Source organism: Rhinoderma darwinii, chromosome 3, assembly GCF_050947455.1.
Source record: "Rhinoderma darwinii isolate aRhiDar2 chromosome 3, aRhiDar2.hap1, whole genome shotgun sequence".
Classification (NCBI taxonomy): Eukaryota; Metazoa; Chordata; class Amphibia; order Anura; family Rhinodermatidae; genus Rhinoderma; species Rhinoderma darwinii.
In genome coordinates this window covers 428,578,246-428,595,329 of record NC_134689.1, presented here as the reverse complement: position 1 = coordinate 428,595,329, position 17,084 = coordinate 428,578,246, and the positions used below count along the sequence as shown (strand labels likewise).

Sequence of the window (17,084 nt, the reverse complement as noted above, 5' to 3'; positions counted from 1 at the left end):
GTCATGAGCCTTCTCACTGCCTGACCGCAGTAAGCAAGAGTTTGAATGGAGCGGTGATTACGCATTCGCCGTCATAGGTCAATTCAATCTCATTCTCACTGCGGCCATGCAATGAGGAGGAACAGAGAGCTCGGATAACACCCTCACATGCCACTAATAGACTATAATGAACATGATATTGGTATTTTCCAATTACAAGGAGAAGAAAGCAAAAAGAAAAAGAGAAGGTTAGTTACTTTTACTTTTTTAAACCTCTCATCTTAAAGGGTTGTTCCCATCTAAGACATGTATTACAAATTCACGGGAAAAGGGACCCACACGTATGTTAAGAATGGGGGTCACGCGCTCCCATTCTACTTGGTGAGGCAGCCACTGGCCACCACATCAAGGTGGAAAATAGATAGAGAGGTGGCCATGCAGCGTTCTCTTTTCACTTCTATCGGAGTTGCTTAAACAGCTGAGCTCGAGCTGGGAACCGTATCTATCAGACATTTATGGCATATCTTGTGGCTATGCCATAAATCTCTTAGATGGGAATAACCCTTCAATGACCTGAAATGCCACAGATAGAGTATAATAAATATATAATATTAACATTTTCTTATGACAATGAGAAGAATGGGGAGAGAAAAGGATGAAGTTAGTTACATTTACTTTATTATACCTCCTGGAGAGATTCTTTGCGCCCATCATGAAGTTTGGACATTTCAGTTCCTGTTTTTACTGCTCTATTAATGGGAACATTAAATTATTTGATGTCAACTTAATTTAATACTTTCTTGTTTATAATGAAGGAAAATTATTTGACTGTAGAATTTATCCTCTTGGGATTTCAAGGAGGCCAAAGTTTAAGAATGTTTCTGTTCTTGCTACTTCTTGGGGTTAACTGTGGGGCACTATGTGGGAATCTCCTGAATTGATCATCACCCTGGTGTCCATCAACAAGATCCTTCACACTCCAATGTATTTCTTCATCTCACAACTGTCCATCAATGACATCTTGTTGACCACAAATATTGTCCCCAAAATGCTCCACCTTCTGCTATATAACGGGGGGACCATTACATTTATTGGTTGTATGACCCAGCTTTATTTTTTCTGTGCCTCCGAAGTATTTGAGTGTTTCCTACTCACAGTGATGTCCTATGACAGATATGTGGCCATCTGTAACCCCCTCCGTTACGCCTCTATCATGACAGGCGAATGCTGTGTGAAATTGTCCATCATCTGTTGGTCGGTCATTTTCTTTATAATGTTTATAGACACCCTAACAGTATCAAAGCTAAAGTTTTGTGGAGCAAATATTATTGACCATTTTTTTCTGTGATCATGTTCCCATAATAGAAATTGCCTGTTCTGGCTCCTATATTATTGAGCTCAAGGTATATATATACTGAGCTTTCCTGTACTATTCATCCCTGTTACAATAATAACAGTCTCTTATATTAATATTATTGTTACCATCTTAAGGCTCCCATCCAATATCAGTAGACGTAAAGCCTTCTCCACCTGCGGAACCCACCTCATTGTCGTCTGTATATTTTACTCCTCTCTGCTCAGTCTCTATATTTTACCAACAAAAGGACAAACATCGACCATCAGTAAGAGCCTATCCCTGCTCTACACTGTGTTTACTCCTTTCATAAACCCCATTATATACAGTCTGAGGAATAAGGATATTATGAAAGCCGTACAAGAAACAATCCAAAAACATTCTGTGTGTTCTAGTCATCTATAATTATGATATATGTACATACATGGTGTCTAGGTGGTGTTTGTGGTATAAATATTCTTGATCTTGTATTCAATGAAGAAAGCTGAAGTTCATACAGAAATAATATAAAATGTGTTACCCATTGGCAGGTAGCATAAAAAGAGATGAGGAGAGATGAAGATGTGGACTATAGGGTTTTGGGACTGTGACTATTTTGAGGTTTGCTCATATGGACGAGGCAATACCAATTATGTATCCTTTTTTTATTATTTAATTTATTTAATGGGAAAAATGGAAAAAGGAAAACATTTGTAGTTCTTTTTATTTTGTTATATTTTCAAAAATGTGAATATTTTTTTTTGTCGTCCCCCCTGTAGCCTTTACCCTGCAATCTATAGATTGCTTCTGAAATACGCTACAAAATACTTATGAATTTAAATTATTGACTTTAACTGTACTATACTATTAAGCTCTGCCTCTGGAAAGGCCTAACCTCTTCCCGACATCCGCTGTATATATAGTATGGAGCGGACACCATAGAATTAGTGTGTCGGCTGTATATTACAGCTGACACTTCAGTGTAATGAGCGGGATCCCACTTATTTAGCTCATTAGATGCCAAGGTCAATAGTTACTGTGACATATACGTTGTTAGAAAGAGGGGGACGGCCCCATCTGACATTCCATCGCCCCACCCACGATGCGATAGCTGGGTGCCGATGGTTGTCATGTAAGCCTGAGCGTCTAATGAAGGCCCCCAGGACTGCCATCTTTGAACTCCTATGAGGGGCTTCATGGGATCCTTTCACAATCACAATGTGCTGCATTACATTAGTATTGCAGTATGTCGGACAAGCAATCGCTGAATTAAGTACCCAAGGGGTACTAATAAAAAAAGTTAAACACAGTTAAATAATAAAAAAATAATAATATATAGAAAAGTAAAAATTCATAAAAAAGCATTTTCTCATCTTCCCCTTAAAGCTATGGGGAAAAAAATACATAAATGGTATCACCACATCCGTAAAAGTCCAAACTATTACAATATAACATTATTTAACCCGCACAGTGGACACCGTAAAAAATATAACTGCCAGAATCTCTGTTTTTTGGTTACTTCATCTTCCACAAAAAAAAATTGAATAAACAGTTTGAATAGAAGAGCCACTCACCACTACTAGAAATGAAACCAGTGCCATAAGTGGTGTCAATGGGCAGCACCTACAGTGTTCTTTGCACTATTTTTTTTCTATGTCATTACTTATAAATGGTTCTATAAAAGATCAGGGCTGAGCCCACAAGCTGTTGTAAATAATGGTCTTTGTACTGGCGGGGCAATCATGGGGATTCACTGCTATTGTGCTCCATTACCAGATCCATCCTGGTGAGAAAAGTAGAAATTTTTATAATAAAAGTAATTACATTATATAGTTGTATATGTGAAGTTGACCCCTGGTTTACCAACCCTAAATCTAGCTTAAAATAATTACTAAAAACAGAAAAAAGTAGGAGACCCCTTGCACCATTGTGGTCTACAGGTAAATTCCGACCGGGGACAGCATCTATATGTGGTGGTTATGTTCTCCGACATGATTGCGTGGATGGCTCCAGTGTGTGACACTGAATAGTACAATGGTGTTTTCTATGAAATGTGTTGCTGTCAGGATTATGCAGAGTTGTAACTTGAAACTCTGGGGCTGAACTTTCATGTATCATTTATAGCTCGTTGAAACCTCATATGGGTCAGAGTGACTTTTGGGGCGTTCAAGGCCATTGTCTGAACTGCAACCTATGCCCCTATAGTGATGCCCCTGGGAGTATATAAGAAATGGGAAACACATCAAAATATTTAACATTTATTGAATTTCATTAGCCAAACCCATTCCAAAATTGCCCAAGATTAAAATTTCCCCATGTGGGCCATCTGTCCTTATCCCCCAGCCTATTTGGGTCATGTATGAATGTTCTCTATCATGATCATTTCTCTTTAGATCCAGTAGCATCCGCTCTTTGTGGCTAGGACCGCTCTGCTTGTGACGGCGAGTGGTCGGTGCTGTACCCGCCTATTGCAGATCAGTTCACCAAGCTAATATATATATATATATATATATATATATATATATATATATATGTCTTTTTTCCTATTTATGTGGCTATAGTCTCCTCTTATTGGGGCATAGATATTATCTTGCACTTTATATTCTTGTGTGGTTCAGCATGTAGTTCCCCTCCAGGTTCACTAGTTGCACATAATACATTTATACGGCTATTGTATTCTTTTCGTATTCTCCCATTCGGGATCCTATTTGAAATTTCGGTCTGTGCTTTGCTTCCTGTTTGTGCTGATTCTTTCTGTTTTTTAAATGGTTTTATATTTTGTATGTAGTGTATAATAAAGTTTGGTCTTTTCATTCCCGTTTTTTTGTATCCCTTTCTTATTACTTTGGGAGTGCGCAATTTTGTACATGTGCCTTTTCCTCTCTCCCGGAATATCAAAATTTTCATTGCCCCAAGTAGAGAAAATATCCCAAAGGATGAGACTGAGATCAGTTTTCTCCCTAAGATAGTAGGTCCTATAGGTGCAATGTTGCTCGATGCCAGTGCTGTGCCAATATCCAACACAGACAACTGACATCACAATCAGGGGCATAACTAGGAAAGACTGGGCCCCATAGCAAACTTTTGACTGGGACCCCCCCTCCCCTGGGTGTCACACAACCCCCCTTGTAGATAGTGCCTTTTTTGCAGCCCCCCCTGTAGATAACGCCATACAGCCCCCCTGTAGAGAATGCCATACAGCCCCTGTAGATAATGCCATACAGCCCTCCCTGTAGATAACGCCATACATCCCCCTGTAGATAACACCATACAGCCCCCTCTGTAGATAATGCCATACAGCCCCCCTATAGATAATGCCATACAGCCTCATGCCGCGGGCCCCGTAGCTGCTACGGCTGCTACGGCGGTAGTTACACCACTGATCACAATGCAATATATCACGGGATATGTTCCCGATAAAACAATTTTTGAATTGTTCCTCCAGCTATGTAGTGCACTTACTGGAGTGTAGTTGCCGGTTACAGTATATAGGGCGAATAAACAAATGTTGAGGACTTGGATCAGTAAGCAGAGGTCGAACACTCATAATCTTTTTTTAAAACATAGTGTATCCAGACATCTACATCAACACCATGGGGGTCAATTCAATGTCAAAATAACCACATTGGAACAAATTACAATGGATGGCTGCAATAGATTCTCATTACTAAAAAACAGAGAATCTTTCTGGATTTTCTAATACCACAGTCTCTCCTCCGATGGGCTTAAAGGCATGGTGTTCCCCGAAAAACATGTTTTTTTTTTAAAAAATTAAACATTTAGTGTGTGGGTGATTAAACATGGTTCAAATTTTTTTTATTTTTTTCACGAGTCAGGAAATAGTCAGGAAATATTATAAATTAATTCTAATTTATAATACTACCCATTTTTGGTCACTAGATGGAGCTAGTTCCCAAAATTGCAGCATTGCAACATTGGGTTAAAAGCCCTCGCTCTAGTGAGCTCTCAGCATCCCCCCCTCCTTTATCCTGGCTAGTGCCGGGATAAACGAGGGGTTTGAAAGGTTTAACCTCCTACACTGTGTGTCGCCATTTTTTGAGGTAACCCACAGTGTAGTAGGTTTACATACAGTAGTAAACACACACAAACACTAACATACATTGAAATGTCTTACCTGCTCCTGCCGCCGCGGCTCCCTCCGGCCCGTCCGCTCCCTTTGCTGCCGCTGTTCCATGTGCACAAGTCCGGAAGCCGCGACCGGAAGTAGTAATATTACAGTCCGGCCGCGACTTCCGGTTCACAGGAAAATGGCGCCGGACGGCGCCAATTTCGAATAGGACTGTGTGGGAGCGGCGCATGCGCAGTTCCCACACAGACGCCGTACACGGACGTGAATGGGACGGGAGCCGTTCACAGTCCCTATGGGACTGTGGCTGCCGTACTCCATGTCTGTGTGTGTCGTTAATCGACACACACAGAAATGGAACAAAAAATGGCAGCCCCCATAGGGAAGAAAAAGTGTAAAAATAAGAAAAAGTAAAACACAAACACACAAATGAATAAAAACGTTTTTATTAAAGCACTAACATCTTTAACATATAAAAAAAATTATTTGCCATGACACTGTTCCTTTAATGAGACCCTAGAGAACACCAAATAATGCCCACCCTATTTACAAGCCATACTGTGAGTACACTAGGAGTAACTTTATCCATTTCATTTTAATGTGCAGTAGATTCTCTATTATTATTACTATTTTTAGTATTATTATCATGATTCTTAGTATTGTTATTATTATAATATTATTATTACTATTATTATTATTATTATTACTTTTATTATTATTATTATTATTATTATATTATTATTATTATTATTATTAGTATTGTTATATTATTATTATTATATTATTATTATCATGATTCTTAGTATTGTTATATTATTATTATTATTATTATTATTATTATTATTATTATTATTATTATTATTATTACTATTATTATTATTATTATTATTATTATTATTATTATGATTCTTAGTATTGTTATTATTATTATTTTATTATTAAAAAAAGCAGAGATGTGATTGGTTTCTGCTCCAATTTTTATGCGCTTTTGTTCTCTTAAATGAAGTCTTTCCAGAGACATTTAGGGAGATTTATCAAAATTAGTGGAGGAATTTTCCAGCAATCAATCAAGTCCCAAAATAATAGCCTTTAGAAATAAGAACTGGAACCTGGTTCCTTCTTCTCCACTGGATCTCTTCTTCCCCATAGTTCCGAGATAATCTAACAGATTCTTATAATCTGCAGTTTAACCTCTTAACGACCGCCCACCGTCTTTTGACGGCAGGCGGTGCATGTCCTTAGTCTACAGCAACATCTTTTGGCGTCGCTGTAGAAGAGGCTGATGAGTGCTCCTGTGAGCTCATCCTCTAAGCAGGAGCTGTAACTTACAGCTACTGAAATTATAGCAGCCTCCTGAACCCAACTGGGATTGGAAAACATTCCAACCCCAGCTGTTTAACCCTATGATCGCTGCAGTCTGTGACCACAGGATGATCAAAGGAAACCCCCCTTAGGTATCTACACCACCATAATAACCTGAAGAGTTAATTTAACAGGTTATTTAGCGTGAAACGTGAACGGGATAAAAAATAAACAAAAAATATGATGTAGAGAATCACTTTTTCCTATATTCACAAAAGAATTATACAACTTATACAGTGATTTTTTTTTTACTTCCAAACTGCACAAAAACAAAATACAATTTCTCCCACATATAACAAGGCCTCATACAGCCACGTAAAGGAAAACATTAAAAAAAGTTATTGCTGCTGAAAGTCAGAGAGGCAAAGCTAGTTAACCCCTTAAGGACTGTTTTGGCCTAAACCCTTTCCCGACATTTGCCATATGGATGTCATGGAAAGCTTGTGCGTCCCGCATTTTCCCGTATCCATACGACAAATGCATGGCACCGGCCGAGAAGATGAGTCGGTGCCATCATCCCCGGATGATGGTGTCTATGTTATATATGACCTACTGATGTCTGCTGACTCCGGCCGGGTATGCAATGTTTTTGATGTGATGCAGGATTACCTATGTATGATGCCATCCAGTCACATTTTAGTTATTCAAGAAAATTTTATATTTGTCTACCTTCAAACCAAGTGCTAAATTTTGCCTGGCCTGTTGTCATATTTACTGACACCTTTTTCTAAATTTTTTATTTTTATTCCTACTAAATTTCTTCTGTAATAAAAATTCACTATACATGTAATAAAAGTGCACAGTTATTGTCATTATGTAAGGTTGTCACAATGTCCGGCCAAGAGAAGGTTTCAAACCCACAGACGCAGAGAACAACAGACTTATAGTCCATCACCTCAACCACTCGGCCCCTCGTCTTCATAGTCCATCACCTCAACCACTCGGCCCCTCGTCTTCATAGTCTATCACCTCAACCACTCGGCCCCTCGTCTTCATAGTCTATCACCTCAACCACTCGGCCACCTCGTCTTCATAGTCTTGAGTGATGTTCATTTCTAAGTGTTTTATAACCTGGTCCCTCAAACCTGTTCTGCCATTATATAAGTTGTGTCAGTAACTTATCTCCTGTCTTACTTCTGCCTTTTTGAATATCAAATCATTTTTTTTGTAATAAAATACATTTAATAGCATGAAAAAACTGCACCAGTGTATACAAGGGTCAAACACCAAGCCATATACACAAAACATAGGATTTTTTTTTAGGATTAGTTCCATTGAAACATTTTTTTTAGCATTAGTTGATGTTTTATATAAGTTCTTAGAGTTCTGTTCCCCCAAATTGCTCAGTAAATTCATCTTTTATCAGCAGTATTGGCTTCACTAGACACCCAGGACCCTGTCTACTCAACCTGTGCTACGCAGATGGAGCCGTCTTTACCTTGACTTTTAACACATTAAATAAACAATGGCTAGATCTCTTATATTGACTTTTTTAATGGCTTTTGTTGTGTGATATCACGCTGCAGCAAGTTATCAGAGTCAAGATAAAGATGGCTACATCTGTACGTGTACCCAAGGAGGTCCATGCCATGTCTCTAGAGGGTGTTTGCATTGTCCTAAGGCTATGCTTTTAATATTTAGCGCAGTGTATGGTCACATCCTCGGGGCACTTTTATGTGATTTATTTGGGATAGGGAGCACTTGGCTTAAAAACACTGCCCTTGGCCATCTGCCCTTGGATGGTTGTTTTACACTTTTTTGGTTAATTGGTATTGTCTTTCCCAAGATAAACCAGTCTCAGAGCCGTCTGGTCACAACTCCCCATGTCCTTCCATTGTAGTCAGGGCATCTCAAGACCGGATATCCTCAAGTTTTTATCTCCACAGTCTGAAAAATGAGAGATCCTTCACCTTCCAAATCATTATTCCTCCAAATCATTAGATTTTATTGACATCTTTTCTGTAGCTTTCCAATCATACAAACTGTCATGGGGTTTGTTAGGTTATTGCACGATCAACAGAGCCAGTGATGACAGGGCAACTCCAACAGGGTTTATTGCATCCAATGCTGACAGACTAGGTCGCCTTACACACAGGGACAGCACACAGTCCCCAAAATCAGGTAATCACAGGAAACTCCTCAGAGCGCCGGCCTCAGCTTCAGCTCTCAGTAAAGTCTACATCCAGGAGAACCTCCATCCTCCCCAGGACAAGCCCTTATATACCCCTCAGGGGGAGGAACACCTTGGCAGTTTCTCATCACCATGATTTGCTATAATGACTTTAGTTTGTATTTCTACTGTCTGTATGTGAGTTGTGTCTTTTGTACTATTATGTGTATTGCTCGTCTATTCTCTGCCACAGCCGGGATGAGGACACAGTGGGGGGAGATAATTGGATCTGTTTTAAAATTATCCTCAGTGGGGTCCAAACAAAGAAAGATTCTGAGGGCCGATTGATAAACACTGAGAGGTGTCAATGCAGACGCTGCAAGACAATGCGGCAGCTTGAGAAATCTCTGCACTTCACAAGTATGAGGCGATGTCAAGATTCCTGCCCAATAAAAGTTGTGTGACGGAACCTAAAGATTACTCACGGGAGATTGTGTGCAGGGAATACCTAATATAACTCATTGAATATGAAGGCCAATTGACTTAAAGGCAATTTGAAAGACAGCAAAAGAGGTGAATTTACTAAAAACATTAAATTGAACCTTTATTGAAATCTACGAGCTTTATTTGGGATTATTTATAAAGTAAACTACTACAAACATATCCCATGTAGTGATCAGCCTCCTTTTCTTGGAAAATGCTGTGCTTTGGAGTCTGAAGCATACGACTCGTTACAGACTAGCGGTAGAGCTGGCTTACTGCAGCCCTCCTCCCATTCCAGTGAATGATATTAGAGCTCCATTAATATGTCATTAATGCTCGGGGATTCACTTCTCCCCTTTCCTCTGGTCACACATAGTCTATGGGGCTCCCGTAATTACGGGTGACTATGTGTGTGTACCCGTAATTACCGGAGCATTGCTAGGCGACGTCAGGAGATAGTCACAATCCAGGGTGCTGAAAGAGTTAAGCGATCGGCAGTAACTGTTTCAGCACCCTGGACAGTGACTACCGATCACAATATAGATCGACGTGTAAAAAAAAAGAAGTTCATACTTACCGAGAACTCCCTGCTTCTTCCTCCAGTCCGGCCTGCCGGTATGATGTTTCAGTGCAAGTGATGGCTCCAGCCAATCACAGGCTGCAGCGGTCACAAGGACTGCCGCGTCATCCAGGGAGGTCGGGCTGGATGTTGAAAGAGGGACGCGTCACCAAGACAACGCCCGGGTAACTATGAATTTATTTTACTTTTACTAGGGAAAGGGCTGTCCCTTCTCTCTATCCTCCACTGATAGAGAGAAGGGAAGTACTTTCACCTCAATACGCAACGGCTAGTCCGCATCAATTTAATGCCCATTTTAGGCAAAGCCGCAACAGAATCTGCAACGCAGATTCTGAACGGCATTGATGCGGACAGTTTATGCAGAACTCCCCTATGTCTGGTCATGCCCTTAGAGGCTGGGATGCTACTAGCACTGCCCAATTGTTTGCTCAACAATTTTGGCAGATATGGCACATATAGCACCCAGAGTGCATTTATTGACATGTTGCGGTAGTGACCCCAAAATGTGAGTCAGTCTCCCCCTAGTCTCCTGTGAGGGTTTGTAACACTTCTTTGAGTGTATCCCATAACAGGGCTTAGGAAGAGGTGTTAGGCATGCATGCAAGAGCTGTTTGGATGTGGATTTTTTAATTGACCGGTTTTTCGTGAAAATCCACCGATGAATATAAAATAAGTGCAGTATCGATTTCACTGTGTTTTTTTCACAGATTCATCTGAAAGCAAATTTGACATGGTATAATCATCTAATGGGTTATTTGCCTAAATCAATGATGATGGGTCACTGATCAGAAACAGGGAGAGCAGGGCAGACACCCTGCACAGGTAACCGCAGCAGGTGCTGTTAACGGTTAAACTCCAGACGTGACTGCACGTCAAGGTCCGCTAACTTTCTGCTCGTCTTGACATACAGTTACGTCAAGGTGCGGGTAGGGGTTAAACCTGACTATAATCCTACAAAATCCATGACTTTGTGCAAGTTTAACTAGAAGAAATTATGCTGTATTGAAGGCATAGGGTGGTCACACTAAATATTGATTTGATTTCGATTTCTCTTCTATTCATTCACTTTGTATTTTGTTAAATGTTAAAAAAAACTTTTAACACTTTGTAGCATTTTTCCAGAACTGCTTAAAACTTTTGTACAGTACTGTATATTGTGCTCTGTACTTTGAATAAAAAGAAAATCAAGTTTCCTGGTCAGTGTTATGATACAACTCAGATTACAGCGACTTGCTGCACTGAGCATGACCGCTTCTAATACACCTGCTTCCTGGTGACCTATGACAGACAGTGCCAGCCTCAATTACTACATTATTAGCTAATTAGATGCCTCTCAGTCACCATTGTAAGGCTAGTATTATATATTCTTTTGGGATTTTGTAATTTATCATGTGTACGGTTATTGTAGATTCTGTTTTTCGTGTCATGATATAACAGTTTTACCTGTGTCTCTTTATATTAGTCCTTTTTTAGAGTAGATGACTGAGTAGTTCTGAAATTTCGCAGCCAAGAAATGTATGGAGCTACACTGTACCTCTGCATGTCTCCAACTTTCTCTCAAGAAATTTTTTGAATTCACACAGGATACAGAAATAAAACTGTGTCAGGAGCCATTGGGTGCTATTTTATAAAGGTATTCTCCCCTAGGAACAATGCTTCTGGAATATGATGTCATACGCTGATGCCATACAATGCCAAATGGAGTGGCTAAAGCTCTCTTGTAGGTAACTGTAGAGACTCATATCTGCATGACATCATATAGGCTCTGTGATTAGGCATATGGTCTAACTCAGTAAACATCTACTGTACTTTTAACCTCTCCACTAACTTAAAGAGGACCTGTCACTAGGCAATATAAGTTAAAGTGGTTTACTGACCTGATTAGTGCTGTCTCCATGACTCCAGCACTGTTGGTTTTTTCCTAGACCTCCTCGTGTCAGAGATATGGCCCACTGTTACATATGCTCCCTATATGCTAATTTGCTGTAGTTAGCCAATGGGGTGGAGCTAGCTTCCCTGCCTCTGATGCTGACCAATCAGCGCAAGGCAGCTTGAGGGTAGTTCACACCCTGTTGGCTAACTACAGCAAATTAGCATAGAGAGAGCCAACACAACACTGGGGCATGTCTCTGGAACAGAGGTGTCTAGTCAAAAAAGAAAAACAGCGCGTGAATCAGGGAGACAGCGCTATTCAGGTCAGAAATCCAGTATAACTTATATGTCTTATTGATAGGTCCTCTTTAATAATCAACATAGATCATGAGTGCTTTAATCCATGATGGAGACCCCAGCAATAATGTATTCTATATGATAATGATGAAACTTGTTGACAATACAGAACGTATAGTATATTTGTTATGCCTTTCTTGTATGAAATCATAAAGAACTGTTCATGATGAGTACTCCGTATTAAGAGCAACTGGGGATGTTTTTTTTAAGAGGAACCTAAGCACATTGATTTAAGGCCAATTGCCACATTAGATATTTTTATGAAATGTTTCCTGCACAGCTTTCTTAATGTCTGCATTTCTCAGACTGTATATAATGGGGTTAATCAATGGGGTAAGCACAGTATAAAGAAGTGATAGGATCTTACTGATAGTCGACATCTGTCCTCTTGTTGGGACAACATAGACAGTGAACAGAGAGCAATAAAATATGGAGACCACAGTGAGGTGGGAGCTACAGGTGGAGAAGGCTTTCTGTCTACCAGTACTGGATGGAATCCTTAAGATGACAGATGCAATTTTAACATAAGATGCAATGATTAATATGGTTGGCATGATGACTGCAGGTATACCCAGTAAGGAGACTTCAAGATGGACCATGAAGGTATCAGAACAAGCAATTTCCAGCAAGGGGACAAGGTCACAGAAAAAATGGTCAATTGTATTTGGTCCACAAAAGGTTAATGTCAATATCATTACAGTGTTAATGAAAGCACAGGAAAAACCCAACAACCAGCAGATGACGACCAGTTTCACACATGATGCATTTGTTATTATCGAGGTGTAACGGAGGGGATTACAGATGGCCACATATCTGTCATAAGACATCACTGTGAGGAGAAAACACTCAAACAGTTCTGAAGAACTGAAAAAATAGAACTGAGTGATGCAACCAGAAAAAGTGATGGTCCCCCCATTATTCAGAAGAATGTGGAGCATTTCGGGGACAATATCTGAGGTCAACAAGATGTCACTGATGGACAGTTGTGAGATGAAGAAGTACATTGGAGTGTGGAGGTTCTTGCTGATGGACACCAGGGTGATAATCAGGAGGTTCCCACATATTGTAAAACAAAAAATCACAATGAAAAGACCAAACAGGAAAAATCTTAAACATTGACTGCCATGAAATCCTAAGAAAAAAATCTCTCTCACCTCAGTCAGATTCTTCTCCTGCATTTAGAACAATAACGTAGATCTAATGTTAAGTCAATATATTCAGAATACAACATCCCTATATTTATAATAAACTAAAATACCTAATTCCTTAAATAATAAACCCACAACTTGAGTTCATGTCTGCTCCCCTTGATTATGACCTTCAATAGAAGATACAAGTAAAGTGGCCCGTTCACATTGGTTTAATGTTTTTTAGATCCCACAACATTATAGTATATATGGGGTATCCCCACTGTCCCTATTCGGGGGAATTTAGGAACAGTCAAGTTCAATTTCATCATGCCCAATCCTTGTGTTGCCTGGAGATAAAGTTTCTGGCAGGGTCTTAGTTTGCTCGCTCTAATCAGCCATAACATTAATACTACTGAGGGGTGAAGTGAATAACATTCATTATATTAGGCAGCAAGTGAACAGAAAATAGCCAATAAGCGACTATGAAAGGGCAAAATTGTGATGTCCAGATGACTAGTCAGAGCATTTCCAATATGGCAGATTTTGTGGGGTGTTCCCATTATGCAGTGGTTAGAACCTACCAAAAGTGGTCCGAAGAAGGACAACCATTGACTTGCGACAGGGTCATGAATGTCCGAGACTCATTGAAGCACATGACAAATGAAGGCTAGCCTATCTGGTCCGATCCCAAAGAAGAGAGACTGTAGCACAAATTTCTGACATAAAGTTATTGCTGGCTATATATACAGTAATGTGCAAAAGTTTTAGGCAGTTGTGAAAAAATGCTGCAAAGAAAGAATGCCTTGAAAAATAGAAGTGTTAATAGCTTTTTTTGTATAAATTAAACTAATACAAAGTGAATGAACAGAAGAGAAATCTAAATGAAATCAATATTTGGTGTGACCACACGTTGCCTTCCAAATATCATCAATTCTTCTAGCTACACTTGCACAAAGTCATAAATTTTGTAGGATTATAGTCAAGTGTACTATTAACCAGTTATACCAAACAGGTGATAATGATTTTCATTTTCATATTTAGATTGAAAAACGATTATTAACTGTAATATAAACAGCGGTGTAGGAGGCTTAAAACTGGGTGAGGAATAGCCAAACACTGATACAAAGGTGAAGTTGTGGCAGACAGTTTCATGTCACAGGTCCACCATGGCAAGATTGAGCACAGCAACAAGACACAAGGTAGTTATACTGCATCAGCAAGGTCTCTCCCATGCAAATATTTCAAAGCAGACTGGGGTTTAAAGATGTGCTGTTCAAGCTCTTTTGAAGAAGCACAAATAAACACGCACCGTTGAGAACCGTGGACGCAGTGGTCAGCAAAGGAAACTTAGTGTAGTGGATCAAAGACACTTCATGCTTAATTCCACTCGAAATTGGAAGATGTCCAGCAGTGCCATCTGTTCAGAACTGGTAGGACCCAGGTAAAAATGTGAAATATTCTGCCAATGTCATTAAGCACAATCTTCAGCTTAAAGAAGAAAAAGGAGCCCTTGAAGTGATGATATCGCCCCCACAGAGTCCTGACCTCAACATCATCCAGTCTGTTTGGGATTACATGAAGAGACAGAAGGATTTGAGGAAGCGACATCCATAGAAGATCTGTGCTTATTTCTCCAAGATGTTTGGAACAACCTCACTGCCGAGTTGCTTCAAAAACAGTGTGCAAGTGTACCTAGAAGAATTGATGCTTTGAAGGCAAAGGGTGGTCACACCAAAGATTGATTTGATTTAGATTTATCTTCTGTTAATTCACTTAGCATTTTGTTAATTGATAAAAAAAAAAAACTACTAACACTTCTGTTTTTAAGCATTCTTACTTTGCATCATTTTCCACAACTGCCTAAAACCTTTTCACAACACTGTATATCTATATATATGATCCCAACAGTAATATTTAAAAAACAATGCCAAAATGAGGCTCTAGGACTGGATTCACACATACAGTTTTTGGGCCAATTTTGTAAATATACGTATAGCCAAAAACAGGTGTGGAATCAAAAGGGTTTAAAAGTAAACGATTAATTTATATTTTGTCTGTTTTTTTTATGATCTTCTGTGTTTGGCTAAAAAAAAAATCCTTTAAAAACTGCATGTGTGAGTGCAGCCTTAAATACTACAGTGCATGAGATAACCCAAAACCAGAAATTAAGTAATAGACACATATAAATTTCTGCATTTAATCTGCCGTTTGTGAACAGACTCAAATGCCAGGATCACACACAAAGTTTTGATGCATTTTTTTGGTACTGTTTTTGGTTACGTTTTTTGAGCCAAAGCTAGAAGTGGATCTAAAAGAAAGAAAAGGTATAAAAAAAGACTGATGACTCTCCTTTCTGTTCTGTCCACTACTCTGTTAGGCTAAAAAAAGAGAGCCAATAACGCCACCAAAAACTGCATAAAAACTGTGTGTGTGGTCCTGGCCTAAGGCCAGTTTCACAAGAACTTAGTAAGGGTGCATTTCTATAAGTAGTAGAGTTTTATGGCTGCAAATCTCACCCTGACTGGGGTTCTGATCATCCAAACCAGCAGCATCAAATAGGTCCCCACGGTCAAGCCGAAATTTGCGGCCATAATACGCTTTAGAGCTAGGGTGAAATTGGCTTTAGGATTAGGATAGCCCTTATTTTAACTTGGACAAGTCATTTTTCTGCTTATCTTTAAAACAAAAGCCACATAAGTTAAATAAAAGTTAGTAAAAAATTATTTTGTCCGGTGACTTTTAACATAATATACCCTTTAAAAATTAGATAAATTACAATAATCATAAATAGTCATTAAAATAAGCATTTACAAAACAGTTCTTACATCCGGTCCATGTCCATGTTCTGGGACAACCATTTCCATATAAATGAATAAAAAAAAATAATAATTGTCAATATTAAGAGAGAAGATCCCAGGATGAATCAGAGGACTGTTTAAGATCAAACACTTTAATGAAGTTGTGTGATATAATATATAGTGATCAGACACATGGTCATAGTAATAATATATGAAGCATAAAGTGATGACTACCTGTATATATACACAGAATGAACACAGGCGACGTGTAGATCAACTCTACGGAGATAGTTTCTTCGTTGTCTCCTGAGCTTCTGTTGCGGGAAGAAAATAAAAATAACCTTATTTATCATCATTCGCAGATCAATTATTTTATCCTTATGGAAATAAAGTTTAACATCAAGGGGAAAAAGTTCAGAAAGTAAAACATTGATTAGAAGAGGAAACTTGTATTTAGTAAAAGTAAATGTAAACATTTTTGGACTTATTACTTCACATATAGATCCATACTGTAAATAATTAATAATAAAGAAAATAATCAAAATAATCACAGAGCTCATGTACACGGCCATAATACGACCCGCCAAAGTTGTACGGAGCCGTAATATCACATCAATAGCATTCTATGGGGCGTTACTATACTTTTCATCATTTTTTTATATTGGATTCTGCCATAAAAAAAAACAAAAACATTGTGTTACCTTAGATGCCATATAATGAAGCATTATTGCTAGGGTGAATAGTTCTGTAATATGGTGCCATACCAGGGCACATGAAGGCACGGAATACCTAAGAATATATATGACCTCCGTGCACACAGCCACTATACATACATTAAGGAGAAGTAACCATCCTACTATTTTATTTAGTAAAACTTCTTTCCTACCTTTAATTTCTCCATTATCTTTTGACATTGGCATTGTCTGTGTCTACTCTCCCTATAACCTCCACACTGCAATTATATATATTCTTTATATGGATTGCCAATACTTC

The 17,084-nt window shown here is 38.9% G+C and overlaps 1 protein-coding gene across 1 annotated transcript; it reads right to left on the bottom strand.

Annotated features, from left to right (window-relative positions):
• Positions 1 to 12,411: 12,411 nt before the first annotated feature.
• Positions 12,412 to 13,341, bottom strand: LOC142750745 (olfactory receptor 11L1-like). The gene has a single exon (XM_075859725.1). It carries the CDS (start codon positions 13,339 to 13,341, stop codon positions 12,412 to 12,414), a length of 930 nt encoding a protein of 309 aa, XP_075715840.1.
• Positions 13,342 to 17,084: the final 3,743 nt, after the last annotated feature.

Excerpts from the sequence above, each read along its gene's own strand:
- LOC142750745 (XM_075859725.1), bottom strand. The coding sequence starts at position 13,341 with ATGCAGGAGAAGAATCTGACTGAGGTGAGAGAGATTTTTTTCTTAGGA.